The sequence below is a fragment of the Phoenix dactylifera genome, chromosome 9 (genome assembly GCF_051530095.1).
Source record: "Phoenix dactylifera cultivar Ajwa chromosome 9, Ajwa_hap1_PhDact_Kaust_v1.1, whole genome shotgun sequence".
NCBI classification, from domain to species: Eukaryota; Viridiplantae; Streptophyta; class Magnoliopsida; order Arecales; family Arecaceae; genus Phoenix; species Phoenix dactylifera.
In genome coordinates, this window is record NC_143198.1 from 13,445,392 (window position 1) to 13,462,609 (window position 17,218).

Here is a 17,218-nt window from a genome sequence, read left to right on the forward strand (position 1 = left end):
CTCCACCAGTACTCAACATCAAGTACCATCATCACTGACTAACGTCGACGCCAACGCCAACGCCAAGGCCCACAATCGACGTTGAAACCAACACCAACTCTGATGGGGACATCAGAGCCCTTCATCCAGATGATCCTGAGCCTCCGGATTGAGTCAGACTCGGATTGGGTCCATTTGAGTCCGAGTCATTTTCTTTTATTGCATTATTTACTGTCTTAGTCAAGTTAATTTGGTCCGTTGTTTTATTATTAGACTGGTCAATTGGGTTTATGTAATTGGGTCAATGTGTAAGGTCTATATAAAGACCACCCCTCTCATGTACGAGGCAATTGATGATTGAATGAAAAAAACCCTAGCCTCCTTGTTCTTCTTCTTCCTCCTCCCCTTCTCTTCTTACTGCGTCTCTATAACCTCTTCTTCCTTCTCTCTCCCTTGTTCTTCCCCCTTCTCCTCTTTTTTTTGCAGTTGTGCTACATCAGCTTGGTATCAGAGCCCCGGCTTTGCCCCTGTTGCCAAAGCCACGATCCAGGTTCTCTCCCTCAACTTCCCACTGTCCACCGTCCCTACTCATTCACCCCACCAAAATCCCACCTGAAACATCATCCGTCTCTTCCCCTCGGTGCTCACCAGAAGATCACAAAAAAAAGAGAGGTCCCTCCCTCCCTCTTGGTTCTCATCAGAGACAAAAAGAGGGGAAAACCCCTGTTCGTCGGCCCCATCCCGCCGGCCGCCAAGCCCGCGGCCACCACTCCCACGCTCCACCACCGCTGCATCGCGCCACCGCCAGGCTGAGCGCCGCCTCCTCCGAAGTGTCGCCGCGCGCCCCAAGCGCTCCGCCACCATCGGGCACCCTATTGCCGCCCGCGGAAGCCTGAGACCGGCCGCCTGCATCGTGTCCGTAGAGGGGACCGCCGCCGTGGAGCCCCGCGGTCGGTCGCCGCAAGCCCACAGTCGCGCCCTCCGTCCGCCCGCAGCCGCCGCCACGATTATCGGCACGCCCTCCCGTAGCCATAGGGAGGTTGAAGAAAGCCCTAACAGGTAAGTACCGAGCCCGTTAACCCGCAACCTGTTAGCCCGGTTCAGCTTAAAAAAAAAAAGTTTCACGTGACCCGCACGTGACGGATCCGTAAAGGGTATCGGATCGGGTCAAACCCGTTAACCCGAATCCTAACGGGTCTGAGTTTAAAAAGAGAAAAAAAAAAAAACCTTACCTGTCATCGCCGCCTCCTCTTCCTTGCCGCCGCCCTCCACTGCCCCTTTCGCCGCGCTCCGCCCTGCCTTCGCCGTCACCACCGCCCACGTAGCACGGCCCCACCGTCGCTGCAGCGCCGCCAAGCCGTGCGCCTCCTTCCCCACGGCCGATCGCAGCGCCGCGCCACCCATGCCTCGTCGCCACCTCCGCGCCGCTCAGCCTCCTCATCGTCGAAGCTGCCGCCACCACCTTCTTCCCAGCTACCGCATCCGAGCCATCGTCGACCGTCCTCGCTACCCGGATCTTCACCGCTCTGACAGACACCCAAAGCCCACTGTCGACCCGCTTCGGGCACCTCCCCGCCGGAGTTCGAGCCATCGTCGCCGCTCTCACGGCCTCCATCACCGCCGCTGCTGTTGCTCTACCGCACCGCCTCCTCTTTCTCCGTCGGCTGCCGGTCCCAATCTCCCTATTATTCCCCCCTCCTCTCAGTCGTTACTCATCCGAGACACCCTTCCTTCACTACCATAACACACCAAAGCACCCCTCTCTCCTCATTAGCCTTCGGGCAATGTCCGAACAACACACCAGAACCCCTGCTGATCCATTGGTCCAACAGTGCCCTCCTGCCAGTCACTCCCATCAGGTCCGAGCCACGCCCCTGAGGCCCATCATCAGACCCACCGAATTTTTTTGATCAGGCCCCCAAGTTGCTGATATCAGGTCCACCGAGTTGTGATTCGACCAGATTCGCGCCATCCGACAAGCCGCGCACCGATCGTCGCCCCAGTCCACGAGCACACGATTCTGGTCGACTACTTCACAACAGGTGATAGGTTTCCACTTTTCTTGGGCTTGTTCATTTAATTATGTTGTAGTTCTCTTGCATGATAGCCACATTTTGAAACTTATATTGCTGTCACAATTCAGAACATTAAACCTTTCACTTCCGAACCCGCCCTATTACCCATTAAATCTTGATATTAAATTAGCACACCTTCGTAACAGGACATTTCTCAATATTATTCGATCAGATTACTTTAGGATCAGAACTGTACTACTTGATTGCAATCTAATTTCTTAAATTGAATAATCTTAATCCTTAATTCCGAATAACCGAAGTAAAAATCAGCAACATTTAAACTTTAATTTATTCTTGTGAAAACTTGCTGATCTCTGAAATCATAATAGATTGCATTAGTAGGTTGTCCTGCATCATATTTATTATGGTTTCATTAGTGACACTGCATTTCACATCATCACCTAGTGTCATCATTGTATGCCAACCCGTAGTGATAAGGAGTACTATTTCAATCAACCTAAAACCCCTGTAGCTACTATGAATTCCGACGTTGTGAGATCTCTCATAGAACAGCTCGATGCCATGCGGGCTGGAAACGAGGAATTCAAACGAGAGATCCGTGAGCTCATGCGAAATTCTAAGACCCCTAAACCACCAACCCCCATTGCAGCCCAACCTAAAATCGGCTTGACCGCACTACCTATAGTCCTTCCCCATCGCCCTATTAACCAACCACCTCCCGATCATCAACGCAATCTAGATGAGAGGCTGCTGCATACCGTAAGAGTAGAGGCCCCTACCTTTGCTGGTCAACCCGAGCCAAGCGTGTATCTCGATTGGATAGCCGCCATGGACAATTACCTTGAGTGGAACGAGATGACTGACGATAAAAAAGTGCGATTTGCCAAAATAAAACTTATTGGGCAAGCTCACTGGTATTGGCATAATATTGAACATATGCGTGAGACCCAAAGGCTTCCTCGTATAACTACATGGAAGGATATGAAATAAAAGCTAAATGAAAAGTATCTGCCATTTTCGTACCGACAACGCCTCATGGATAGGTGGCAAAAGCTAACTCAAAGGACATCGACGGTTATTTATTACATCACACGATTTGAGGAGTTTCATATGAAGTGCGGTGTAATAGAAGAGGAGACTCTTACCCTCTTTAGGTTTCGGGCAGGACTCCGCGAGGAGATCCAGAAAGAACTACTCCGAGAGATTACCACTCTTAACCAAGCATACCAGTTGGCTCAAGATGTAGATAGTTTCTTAAGACTACCTGTGGTGAGGCCCATCGACCCTCGACCACTGGCCCTAGGAGCCCGACCTAACCAAAATTATCTCTCACAACCTGGACCGCTTTTCAATCCTTCTAATCAGCTCGGCCTAACCCCAGCACTGACTAGGACCTCTCGGATGCTTGTTCCGAACCCTTAAACTAATAAGAAAAAATGAATATTAGGTTCCAACCCTCCTCGAAGCCAAACCCAATGCTTCTGGTGCCAAAAGTCCGACCACATTGCGTCCCAATGCCCTGCCAAGACTTACCTGATTACTGAACCAAAAGCTGGGATCCAAGAGACCGAATATGTCGAAGAAGTCTATGAACCAAATATAGAATACTATGTAGAAGACTTTGAAGACGAACCCACAGAATTAGACTTTATCCAAAATGATTCCCAAAGGAAGACTATTGATCTAAGTACAACCAAGCCACTTCACATCACTAATGTGGAAGAGAAAGTGAAAGATATTAAGAGCCAGTCACCTGAGTTGGCACTTGTAGCTAAAGATACCCATGCGGAGTCCAACCTTGAACATTCCTCTGTAGTAATTTTCCTTCTAGAGGAGTTTCATGATGCAGTCCCTAATGATCTTTCGGATGCACTTTCTCCAATGCGTGATATCCAACGTGCAATTGATCTAGTTTTCGGAGCATCTCTGCCCAACCTTCCACATCATAGGCTCAGACCGAATGCATATGCTAGGACCTGGAATTTAATATTACCGACAGTTGAGTTTACATATAATAGTTCGGTTAACAGGTCTATAGGCATGAGTCCATTCTAAGTGGTGCATGATTACAAACCTAGGCAACCCATAGACCTATTTTTCATGCCTCATCAGTATAGAGTCTTTGACTCTGCACAATCATTTGCATCACATCCACATTCATTGCATCAAGAAATCAGCAATTGTAGTCACTTTAATAACTTAAAATATAAATTCCTTGCTGATTTACGCAGACGTTATAAAGAGTTAAGTGAAAGAGGTTACGTCATGATAAGAATTAGGCTTGAATGACTTTCTTCAGAAACGTTCAAGAATTTGCAAGCTTGTAGTGCGGAACCGTTCAAAGTCTTAAAAAAAATCAGTTCGAATACATATGTTGTGGATCTTCCTGATGACTATGGGATTAGTGTGACATTTAATATTGAAGATAGTGTCCCAAACAAAAAGACAACATTCATGCCTTCTGACCCCTTTATTGATATACCTGCCCATGTTGAACACCCTGAACTATTACCTGCTGTTGAGCCACCACCTTCCAAATTTCATGCACGCAAAGAACAAATAGAACATATATTGGATGAGCAGGTTATTTCAACCAGGAACGGTAATTACCAACATTATCTTGTTCGGTGGAAAGGTCGACCAAAGTATGACGTGACGTAGATTTCCAGAGCCCAGTTGCAGTGCTTTGACCCCGATCTTCTGGAGCAATACGACAGCCAGCCAGGCCTGTACTCGACAGGATCGAGTTTTTCTCACCCAAGAGGAGTTGATGGGGACATCAGAGCCCTTCATCCAGATGATCATGAGCCCCCGGATTGAGTCAGACTCAGATTGGTTCCATTTGAGTCCGAGTCATTTTCTTTTATTGCATTATTTACTGTCTTAGTCAAGTTAATTTGGTCCGTTGTTTTATTATTAGACTAGTCAATTGGGTTTATGTAATTAGGTCAATGTGTAAGGTCTATATAAAGACCACCCCTCTCATGTATGAGGCAATTGATGATTGAATGAAAAAAATCCTAGCCTCCTTGTTCTTCTTCTTCCTCCTTCCCTTCTCTTCTTCTTGCGGCTCTATAACCTCTTCTTCCTTCTCCCTCCCTTGTTCTTCCTCCTCTTTTTTCTGCAGTTGTGCTACATCAAACTCCCTGTATGCCTCTCTATCTTTCTCGCTCCCTCTCCTTCTCCCTCTCCCCCTTCCCCCTCTGTCTTCTCTCACCACCACCAGTTCTCCTAAGATAGGGTTAGCCGGTTAGTCTTTTCTCCCTCTCCCCCCTCCTCCCCTCCCAATCCTTCATCTGTAGTACACCTCAACTCGGTATGTACCATACCGAATTCGTAGGCTGGTACAATCCCTAGTACTAATCGAGCAAACCTTGCATCAAACCATCCTACCCCAATCTCCTCATGCCCTTCCTTTTCTAAACCCTGTCAAAGCTCTTTCATGTGTGCTAAGTAACATATACAAAAGGTGAATATGCAACATGATCTACCCATTGGTGGAACGACTCAAACATCATTTTTCTGCATTAATTATGTCCTTGAAACCTTGTCAACAAATTTCCTTTGATTAATTCGCTTCTTTCCAAGCTCTCCATGAGCTGCTGAACTTGAATATTAGGCCAAGCGTGCAGCTTGTTTTCAACATTGCTTCGCATCAACATTTGCTAATTCACATAATAGAGGATGTGTCATGAATGTTCTCATTATGATTTCAAAATATATAAAAGCAGCTGGCATGTTTTGCATGCATGCTTGAGGTGTCGAATAGTAAAATTTAAACTTTACAAAAAAAGGACTTATTAAAATTAGGCAAGTAAAGTTATATCGTGTGCAATTAACAAGGCATACAAGTTGAAGAAAATGTATGGTGAGCTCATTAGCTACACTTGAAGTTTTCAGTATCAATGAATTTCCAAAATAATATAAATTTAATAATATGAATACAGGTAATAATTTTCCCAAGTCAAGACCATCAGGACATGGAGCATATCTACAGGATTTCACAATGAGAGAATAATCAGACAAAAACTTACATATCGAAATTCTGAAAAAGTAAACGCAATGTCCGCACTTCAACACAAAAGCCCTGAAACAACAAGCACTCATTAGCAGCTAACAACCTTGAAGAACGCCTTAACTTACTGCCTATGCAAGTCTAAATGAAAGTGCAGATTCTTTTTATTACTGTAGTTGCTGAAATTACCCTTAAAACTTCAAGAACAAGTATTTGATGCCATAGTGGCAAATCAAGACAGGTAACTTTTACCAACATGTTGAGAAAAACCTGTAGAGACAATAGTTCTTGTTGTCAACTATTGAAAACATCAAAAGCTACTCTGAATGAAAAATAAATAAATAAATTGAAGGATTAAACAACTGGGCCACCAAACCAAAAATAATGGTCACAATAATTTGTTAGGGGTACAAGTGGGTCAGGTAGGGTTAAGGACCAGGCTGAACCAGAATTAGTCTCAGATCTATATTTGGCTTAATATCCAAACAGTTTAGAAGTCCAATTCTGGCTTCAGTGCTAACTGGATCTGTATCTTCTGAGATACTTCCAACATTTTGAACTACTCTCTAATTAGGTCCAGTAGGATTAAGTATAGTTGTGTAAGAGCATACTCTATATAACTGGGCAACATGGTCTAGATTTAAAACTCAAAACTGACCCATAGTCTAAATTCTGAGCCTATGCCAGGTCAAAATCGGGTCAACTTCCATCTGGATCCTAGTCCATCAAACTCGCTTTCACCTCTAAAGTTAGAACATAGATCAAGATAAGTTTAGATTATCAGCAAATAAAGCCATGTATAGACACTGGAATATCATGTCAAGAAGATATATGTAAGAGTATAAGGCATGCAGTTAAACATCATGATAAAAACTCTAGCTTATGCTATTCTACCGAAAACGAGGGTCCAGCAAAACAAAAATTGCAATATGGAATATGTATGACTGAATCCAGTGTCTCAATAAAAGTACACACCACAATTTAACTAGATTAGCAAGTCAATCTAATTCTTGTTCCCCGTGATAATAAACAAGCGGTCACAAGCTAAAATCATTATCTACAGATATCTCTTTCCATACTTCAAGCAAACATTTCAATCTCAAGGATCGATATCATATACATGATCTGCCAGGAAGGTATGAGCTGCATGTCTCCATATGCCTTAGTATGAACGTGCAAAAGATTTTTAAAAAAATGAATTGAGCAGTACAGGATCAATATCCCTCGATACAGGCAGGACAAGCAATATGGTTCGGCAGCTGATTTCAGGGTCTTGGCCCCTCCCATACCATTTCAAGGTCGGTATGCTTGGCATTTCAATCCTTGACATAACATGTGAATAATCTAAGTTAAGGTCATAAAATCTCTTTACAGAAATAGTCTTGATTTTCCTTCATATAACCAAAGCTACCTTAGCATTATTCGCACTTCTTTGTTAGTTCCTTTCAAGCCACAATTTGTAATGAAATATGAATGGACACGCTTCTGCATGCATCTATTTTTGGTAATTTGGTGAATGAAAGGCAGGAGAGCATAAAGATTAGTCAAAGATTGAAGTACCATATCATGCCCATACCAATCACAAGCTGGCACAGTATGTATTGTTCCCTGCCCAGTGAGCCATGCCAATCATGTGCATAGCCCCACGCCAAGTCTCATGGCAAACAGCATGGATATTTGCCAGCTCATATCTATTAGTCCGACATGCACTAGCATGGACCAACAGACAAATACAATGATATCCAATATGGACCAACTTAATACAATACGATAATCATGAATTAGAATGGTTGGAAGTAAAAGTGAAGTATGTCCATTTACGTCCAAATATAGATTAACCTAATCATGATATCAAGGGTTTACAACTTTACATATTGGTACCAGGGTTGTCCTGGTCTATGGTCAAACAGTACTGTATCAGTATGGTACCAACATGAACCAGAACAACCAATAAAAACAAAAAAATAAAAAATAAAACAAAAAATAAATTAAAAACATACAAAGCCAAGGGAAAGGCAGACAACCTTTTCAAGGAGTAATTACCAATTGAATTAAAAAGAGCAATAAACAAATGCATGATCAATTGTTGGTGTATTGCATGTTGTGACGACGAGCATGTGTGTGCATGCTGTTATGTGCGTGTTTGTGCTATTGTCTCTGGATGTGCCTGAAACTATTCAGGTGTTTTTGTGTTTTTGTGTGTTGTGTTTGTTTTTGTTATTTTCCTTGTCAAATATGTTTGTCATCATGAATTCATCATATATAGGTACATATACATACAAGATACACAGACAAAAATCTGTACACAAATGCACATGTATATGTATGTCTTACCAAGATATGCTGAACCGGCGCGTACCAGTCGGTTCAGCACATACCGTACCGGTGCCGGGGCCAACTGGTATAGTTCGGCCGTGGAAAACGGTTCCTGCTGCGTATTCAGGTAAATATACATACAAGATACACAGACAAAAATATGTACACAAATGCACATGTATATGTATGTCTTACCAAGATATGCTGAACCGGCTCGTACCAGTCGGTTCAGCATGTACCGTACCAGTGTCGGGGCCAACCTGTATGGTTCGGCCGTGAACAACGGTTCCTGCTGCGTACCGGTGGAAACCGGTCCAGTTCGCACCAGTACCACTTGGTACCAGCGCGGGGAAGAAGAAAGAAGAGGAAGAAGAGAAAAAGGCGAAGAAGAAGAGGAAGAAGAAGAGGAAGAGAAGAGAAAGAGAAGACTTATCGGTACCGGGCCTCGTCGGGGCGATCCTCGTCGGGGCTTGCTTGCGGTAAAAGAGCGGAGGAGAGAGGAGAAGAGTGGAGGAGAGAGGAGAAGAAACGAGAAGGCTCAGAAAGAAAGAAATCCTGCGCGGGGAACGCATCCCGCACGGAGAACGCGCCCACAAGGAAAACGGCGCGGGGAATGCGTTGCGCAGTTTTAAGTGGGGAAACAAGGGAAACGCGCGTCCGCGAGCTCTCGCGTGCGCCCCAAACCGGGTCGGTACGACCCGGTTCCATTCTGTACGGTACCGGAACCGTACCAGTACCAGTGCCCACCGGTACGTTGATACGATCAGTACAGTCGACCTTGTGTCTTACAAATATACATATATGTATGTATGTATTGCACCTCCTAGTTGTCAAAAGTAGATTGGCATGGCTAGTCAAACCAGAACCTGATGAACCAAATCGCTGGCAAAACCAAGAATGCATAACACTTGGCTAAAACCAACAAACCAGCTAGCCTCCTCGCTAAACCAATAACTGACACAATTTCCAAATAACCGATCAATTAATTCATGGAAATCAGATGACCTTTTTTTGCTCCTATTTCTAAATCAAGTTTTGGTTTGGTTTTAAAGGCATTTTACTAATTTAGTAGTCATAAAACATTAAGGAAATAAGTAGAAACCTAAATCCAAGTGATATCCCCTGATCCATCTATAGAGTTTCCTCTCTACTCCCTATCACTCACTCAGCTCCTTTCCTCTTACATGTTGTGACAACACCAGCAACAACATCAACAGTGGATAACAATGCGACCTAGCTCCAACAGGGTCCTCCCACCCCCCCTCTCCGCACCCGCCACCTACTCCCTATAGGGTCTGACAAGCCGTTCCCACCCTCACAGTTTTTTTGTTCCTTCATCTATATCTAAATGTAATTATTCAGCCTTAAATACCAAGTAAAGGATTAAAAAATTTGGCATCCACAAAACTCCTCTGAAATAGATGATTTTAGGCCCAAAACCAAGAAAAGGCTAACTGAAAAACAATCTTAAATTAGTACATTTAAGTCCAATAGAATTATCATAAACTGGAACAGAGCCAACTAATGAATGAACAAACTAAAACAAATCATATTTCATATTCAAAAGCACAAGGATGTCTACAAATTTCACATGATTGTCTTACTTAAGTCATGATGATGGGAGCAATATGTTTTATCATGTTAGATTTGAAAAAATCACAAGATTATAAGCATAATAAACAGCTCTGTACATGCAACCATGACCAACAAACATGCAATATATTGCCAGCACTTGAATCTTATCCATGCATGAGCACATACAAAACACTCCATAGGCACAAATGCACCAAAGATTTAGGCAAAAGGATACCTCACTTTCAGTAACAAGAGATAAGCTGTAGAGCCTAATAACATGGGCAACTGAACGCAGGACCAAACGGCGGAAAGTAGGTTCCCCAGCTTCACCTTCAAACTGAAATTGCATAAGACGGTGCATCGAGGTAAAATTAAATCTCTTCCTCATAGTAGAAAATATTATGCCAGGTACCAGTAAAAGTTATCACAACTAACAGGTACTGGTACACTACCTCAACATTAGTCCGAAGTGAAGTCATAAGAAGTGAACATATTTGGTGGCGTAGGACCTGGTGAATGCCAAATTGGCTAACATTAAAATGCTCAAGAAATGCAGAGCTACAGAGGCTCACACCAAAAAGTTATAGCAAACAAGGCAGAAACCTGTTCATAAGAAACCAAGGTTCGGAAGACAGCAACATAGTTGGACAGAATGAACCTGTATAATGCATGAATCAGGACCACAATTAGTAAAGTGGCTCAAAATCAACATATAGCTTATAAAGCAGCACAGACTCACCAAACACTTGAAATATGTCTGTATGGTAATTCACAGTTATCGCAATCACCTAAACTGACTTTGTATAGGTGACTAATGTATTGGAAAACAGAAGGGAAGATATACTTGTGTATTCTGAACAATCAAGCGTGCTTACCAGCAGTCCGTAATCAGATGGTGTTAAAATGTTTGAATCCTAAAATTCTAGTGATAGCTTATAAAGCAACACAGACTCACAAAACAATTGAAATATGTCTCTATCACCATTCACAGACATCGCAATCACCTAAACTGACTTTATATAGGTGACTAATGTATTGGAAAATAGAAGGGAAGGTATATTTATGTATTCTGAACAATCTAGTGTGCATACCAGAAGTCCGTAATCAGATGGTATACATATGTATTCTGAACAATCAAGCATGGACAACAGAAGTCCGTAATCAGATGGCATTAAAATGTTCGAATCCTAAAATTCTAGTGATGGAGTTCCTTTGGAATCTTATTGAAAATGTCTAATAGTCTCACAACTTAATACGCATCGAATGCATGTTTGTTCTAGAGTTTAAACTACTAGGTGCACTATCTAGTCATGGAAGTAGGTAAGCAAGTAAATAATGAGAGAAGAAGAAAGGGACGGGAAAAAAGATAGTTATCACTGAAAACAAATTGGAAAAATGATAGAAAGCTAACAGCCAAAAGAATTTAAGCTTGGTTGTTACTTGACGTGGAAAGCTATTATTCTGTTAAAAGTAAGATGGCCATACTATGAAGAATAAATAAGTGCTAAAGAAGAGGTGTACCGACAGCACCAACGGCATATGTGAAAAGAATGAACATGTAAAGTCAGTTGTAGAAAAAAGTGGCTACAATAAGGTTCAAGCTGAAGCCCTTACCACTTGCACATGTCATAGATGATGTGACTATATTAGGAAGAAGAGTCCAAGTACATAAAATTAGAACGACGAACATGTTCAGGTGGTTGCATATAACAAAAATCCTTAGAAGTACCAATCAAGGTCCGTTGTACCGACCATACCGACGTACCGGTGGGCACCGGTACCCTACCATACCGAACCGAACCGGTACTATACCGGTTCGGTTGGTTCGGGCCAAAAGCCAAAAAAAAAAAAATTAAGGTCGGTACGGGCCGTACCGACCAATACGGGTTGCGAATAGTCGGAACCGAAAAATATAGTTGTACTGTACCGGTTCCATCCGGTACCGGTACATACCGGTCCATACCGACCGGTACCGATCGGTACGGCAGACCATGGTACCAATAGTAAGGCATCTCAGAATTGTATGAGTGTTAAAAAAGAGGAAAGGAAGACCTAAGTAATCTAGATGAACATGTGGAAGTTATAAGAACAGATATGAAAATGCCTGAATTGCTAGATGCCATAGCTCTTATTAGCAACGAACCGTGAATAAAGTTCTGCAATTCTAAATAGTTGGCATTAGCCTTTGTTGGTCAAGGCAACCTACACAAAATGTTCGTAGTCAAATTGTGGACCATTCTGAACGGCTTTTAAAGTTTCATACTGAATGTTAGCTGTGAAAATGCAATCTTTTTTTCATTTATACTTGAGGTAGTCAACCGCCTAACTGACACCAATGAGTAAAATCCCCTTGTGCTTCAAGGCCCCATGGTAGCAACAAGGAATGTGCTAAACTATTTGCAAGAGTGGAAACTACAGCAGTCAAGAATTATTATTAGTAAATAGTAAGAGACACAAAACCTAGATCAATGGAGAATATTAGAACACTATAAATAATGTTTTCAAAGCATGGAATCAAAATGTTGATTCCAAGATAGCTAATAGTAGATGTTTTAGAGAAACTAAAACAATACAAAAGGCTAACATCTATGAAAGTGCTATGAGGATCAAACTAAAGACTTATTTATATCTTATGTAGAAATTTGCAGACCAGCTAAAATGAATATTTACAACTTGGTTTATCATGCATGTAGAAGGACCCTGTTGCAAGGTAAAGATTACTCCATTGTGACCTGGGTGTTACGGGTTCGAAACACGGAAACAGCCTATCCGCATTGGGGAGTAAGGTTACATAAATCTGACCCTCCACAAACTCGGCAGGAGCCTTGTGCACTAGGGCTCCCTATTTATTATCATTTTTGTTAATAGATGACAAATTTATTTCCTTGTATCTTATCAAATAAAATCATAAGGAGATGCAAAAGAGTATTACATTGGGTTTATGAATATTCAAAACCACTTGAGGTCTTTTCGTCATCAATTGGCAACCTCGGTGTATAGCCAATTACCCTAGTACAACAATATAAATATACCATTCACTCCCTTGTTCACAGCAAGGTGGAAAGACAAACAATAAAAGAAGGCAAAGAACAGTTTCACAACCAAGGCCTTAAAACATTTAGGCCTTTAGCAATCACAGGTTGGTACAGCACATACTGCAGTATAGACCCATATTTATCCATGATTCAGCCAGCATAGAACAGTCCCCATATCAATACAGGCCAGTACAGGGTCGATATGGAATGGTAAGGGCAGTATGTTCTGGTCCCATACCATGATTTTAAATGCTTGTTCACCATATTGTTCAAAAGACAAAAGGTTAGTAAATTAGATTTCAGTTTCGAGTGCCAGTGTCAGCAATAACTGCAGTGTCCAGTAGTCCAACTTGAGTTTTCGGGTTTCAGCCCCCACCCCACCAAAAAAAAAAAGAAAATAAAAAGAAAAATATGAGAAAAACAAAACAAGCCAAGAATATTAAAATTTATTTGCATAATTTTAAAGGATTTCAAGATAAGAGCCTAAATTTATAAAGAATATTAAAATCATTAATAACCAATTAAAATGTTAAAATCGTCTACATTCAATGTTTCAGAGCAATATGATTATTAAATGCCTAATAATGTAAAAATAAATACGAGGCTAAAACAAATTAACATAGATCTACATCTCAATATGAAACTTAATTTAAGTTTATCACATCAAATACTAAAGTGATAATCTGCTAAGTACGAAAAAGACTAAATGAGACATATACCATCCAACTGCCTTTTAAATTTTAAGCTGTGATCTAATAAATCCAAATTAAATGTTGTGAATCCATTTTTTGGGGCCCAATCTTACTAAATATGTCCCGTTTCTCTTGTGTCCCATTAAAAGGCTTGTCATTAAGACCCAAAAAAAGTCTCTTATGCCTACAAAAAGCCTCTATTCTTTTTGAAAAGTTGAACTCCCAGATGCTTTTAATTTTCTAACAATTTCCAAAAATTTATACTTAAAACCAATGTTTTAAAAATCAAGGTACGGGGCCGTACAGACCAGTGCTCGGTACAATATATGCCATATCGGCAACTGTGCCAACATATGGTATTAATGGGTATGCATAGATATGGCCAACATGCCCTGTAGGTTTTGAGTTTCAACTCCTAACCCCGACACTGGTTTTGATCATAGATTCATGCTTATGCATAACTTCAATGACAAAATAACATCTAATGCCCGTTTAACAAATCCTCCAATGATTTTTACAATTAAACCCAAAATTTGGATTTTTGAAGAAATAAAGAAAAAGGAAGGAGAAGATTCACCTAGCTAAAATGATTTTCTAGCCCAAGAACCAATAATTAAGCTTCGATCCTGCAAGCCAGTCTTCCCTACCCCCTCACTTCCTCCCACTTTGATATGGTAAAGAATGATTGCCAAAGGGGCAGTTTTAGTTACTGTGCAGTACAAGACAGCACTGCCAGTTTGGGCTCGGTCGGGGCAAACTTCTCACGATCTGCGTTGAGTCACTCTATCCATGTTCAATTCCAATGACTAAGGTGTGGCTTGAGAAGGGTTTCCACAACCAGATTTCTCCTTCTATTGTCAAGGGTCTGTACAGTACATATCATACTGAGAGATCTTAAACCAAGAAACATTACTTGAACGACAGTTTATGACTTTAAAAAAATGAGAAAAAGACCGAAAAGTGACACTTACAGCCAAATATAGTACAAGCAAGGTTCGCCGTACCGGTACCGAACCCCGTACCGGTGCCGCACTAGTATAGGCATACCGAGTGTCGGTACGATACGGTACGCTCGGTACCGACCGTACCGATATTGGTGTACCGATACCGGTATCCATCGGTATGGGTACGGTACGCTCGGTACCGACCGGTACAGCGAACCTTGAGTACAAGAAATGGAGAAACCGTAAAATGACTGGTAAGCATTGAATAAAACAACATTTATATCCAGGTTCAATCAGTTTTTCCTGAAACCAATGAAACCAATGCATCTGGACAGAAATCAACCTAACACAGACTAAAAACAAATTTTGGGGGTCAGTTTCAGCTAGGTTCCAACCAAAATGAACCGGTTTATTATGAAATTTTAAACCTCAGTAAGACATAAGCAACAACATGACATCTTTGAATACAATTATAATGGAGAAAAGTGTAAGCAAAGGTTATCACATAAGACATAGTCAAAAACGTAATCAGCTACTGCTAACTGCTGAATTGACTCAAAAGTAGGAATCATCGGTTCTAAAAAAACAAATAAGGATAAAATCAAACTGAATCAATTTTTATGAGCTAAGAAACTATTCTAAAAGAAGATAGGATGCTTACTCAAGTATATCAAGAGCAAATGTCCGTTGAAGCAAATGAACTCGCAACCAAATAGACTGGTAAAGATGGTGAACAGGAGCAAAAAAACACTTTAGAATGTTAGTAAAGCATGTTTGTCTAGATTGTACTAAAAACAATAAAAAAAGTTAATAAATATAAAAGTCAATGACTTCAAGGGAAATGACTACTGCTTTGCAAATAATAAGAAAATGTAGATGCTTTTCCAAGTTATTCAAACAGGGCCATTAGCTTTCATTCAGCACATACAGAGCCACCTGCAGCAAGTGCTGTCAGATCTTCAAGCAGACGAAGCCCCAGTTTTCCTTCTTTAGTTAGACCTTCCCGCAATGTTGGCCCTTCAGAAACCTCCATTGATCTGTCATATACTTAGTGATTATACACTAACAGAATCTTCCTTTTTTAAAAAAATAAAGATAGGATCACACAATAATTGTATACATGTATGCTGTTATGATTATACACTTACATATATAATTGTCTAATTATGTAATTGTATAACTATCATTATATATATTTTGAACATGTGTCTGAAGAATATTTTGAAGAAATACTGTTACATACACTGAGTGACTGAAACTGCGGCTGACATCATCAGTGACAGAGCTACTTCGAGAGAGATGACATCCAGAACTAGTTTTGCCAGAGGGGAGTGATTCAGCAGAAACAACATTATCAAAAATTAAAGCAACTGCCTGCCTGAAAGTAGCTGCTGCAGTACTGGACCCAAAAATAAAATAAAATAAAATAAGGTTAAAAAATGAAACTCATTTAATGTTAGTGCATTAAGAATACTTTCCAGTAAAACGTACTTGTGTACACTATCATGAGACCGATTACTTTCGAGAAGCCGGAGACATATGCCAAGAGCTCGAGCCATGTTGTCCTGGGATAAAGAAAGCAGAGTTCATGTCAATGGTATGTTTAAGAGGGTATTGATTTTCTAATAATCTAATATTAAAGAGATAAAGAAATAAGAAATTTAAAGTTTTCATACTGTAATGATATTCAAAAATAATTATAAAAGGTCCAACCTTCCACAATGTTACCAACAAAGCAAAAGCCGTTAAAATATGTTGTCATCTCGAAATAGAGTTTCTTATTAAGAAAGAAAAGAAAAATTCAAGAGTTATACCCCATAAGATGGATATTCTTTATCATTTTAGAATCTAAAATATCTTTAAAAAATCCAATCAGAGGAGTAACAAACCAACCTTAGACTTGGTGTGCGATACGGTTGTTTTGGAACTTATTCTAAACTTTAAAAAAGAAAAAGAAATAAAGCTAAACCACGGGCTTGGAGTTTCCAGATGTATATTTGAGAAAAAAATGAAGAACAAAGCAACACTTTTCACCTCATCAAAAGCTCCGATAACCAATGATTCAAATCCTGTGGGGTGGGGCGGCACGGTTTTTCATGGAATGTGACACACGACCATCCCGCCCCACTCTGACACATGGGGAAAGGGATGTCAGGATGTGCCGAACAAGACATTGGCATAACGGTGGGACAATCCCATCCGACACTTGGGCTGATGCCCCATTCAGATGTCCCGTGGGACGTCCCTTTGGGACTTGAATCCTTGCTGATAACATTACTTCACAATCAGCATAGCCATTGATTAGCATTTATTTCAAACTACCACCAGTAATTTATGCATTGTTGACCAAACTAATCACAATTTGAAGCTACTGCCTTTAAATAGAAACTGTTGAAAAGAACCGGCATCACCTTGCCTAAGCCAAGGCATAAAGAAACTTTGGGTAAAAAATGTGTATGGCATGAAAGATAAAGCCATTAATTTAAGTATCAATTTCATGATCACATGGCCCTCATGACAAACATCATGGACAGCAATTTGTAAGAGTGATCTCATCATGCATTAGACGAATAAGATATTTTCCACCATCCTTCATGTTATCCTACGAAAAAGCTCTTTTAAAGTG

The 17,218-nt window shown here is 41.0% G+C and overlaps 1 protein-coding gene across 3 annotated transcripts in view; it reads right to left on the bottom strand.

Moving 5' to 3' along the window:
* The window catches only part of LOC103696246 (ARM repeat superfamily protein), a 109,019-nt gene that overhangs the window by 70,875 nt on the left and 20,926 nt on the right, over positions 1 to 17,218 (bottom strand). For 2 of the 3 annotated variants that reach the window (XM_088704234.2, XM_088704238.2), the window contains exons 4-12: positions 16,084 to 16,157; positions 15,836 to 15,991; positions 15,521 to 15,629; positions 15,254 to 15,309; positions 10,525 to 10,579; positions 10,374 to 10,430; positions 10,157 to 10,258; positions 6,220 to 6,300; positions 6,050 to 6,102 (exon numbers count right to left, since the gene is read on the bottom strand). In XM_088704234.2, the coding sequence (XP_088560360.2) occupies positions 6,050 to 6,102; positions 6,220 to 6,300; positions 10,157 to 10,258; positions 10,374 to 10,430; positions 10,525 to 10,579; positions 15,254 to 15,309; positions 15,521 to 15,629; positions 15,836 to 15,991; positions 16,084 to 16,157 (743 nt within the window). The remainder of the gene's footprint in view (positions 1 to 6,049; positions 6,103 to 6,219; positions 6,301 to 10,156; positions 10,259 to 10,373; positions 10,431 to 10,524; positions 10,580 to 15,253; positions 15,310 to 15,520; positions 15,630 to 15,835; positions 15,992 to 16,083; positions 16,158 to 17,218) is intronic. The other variant, XM_088704236.2, reaches the window with a different exon arrangement.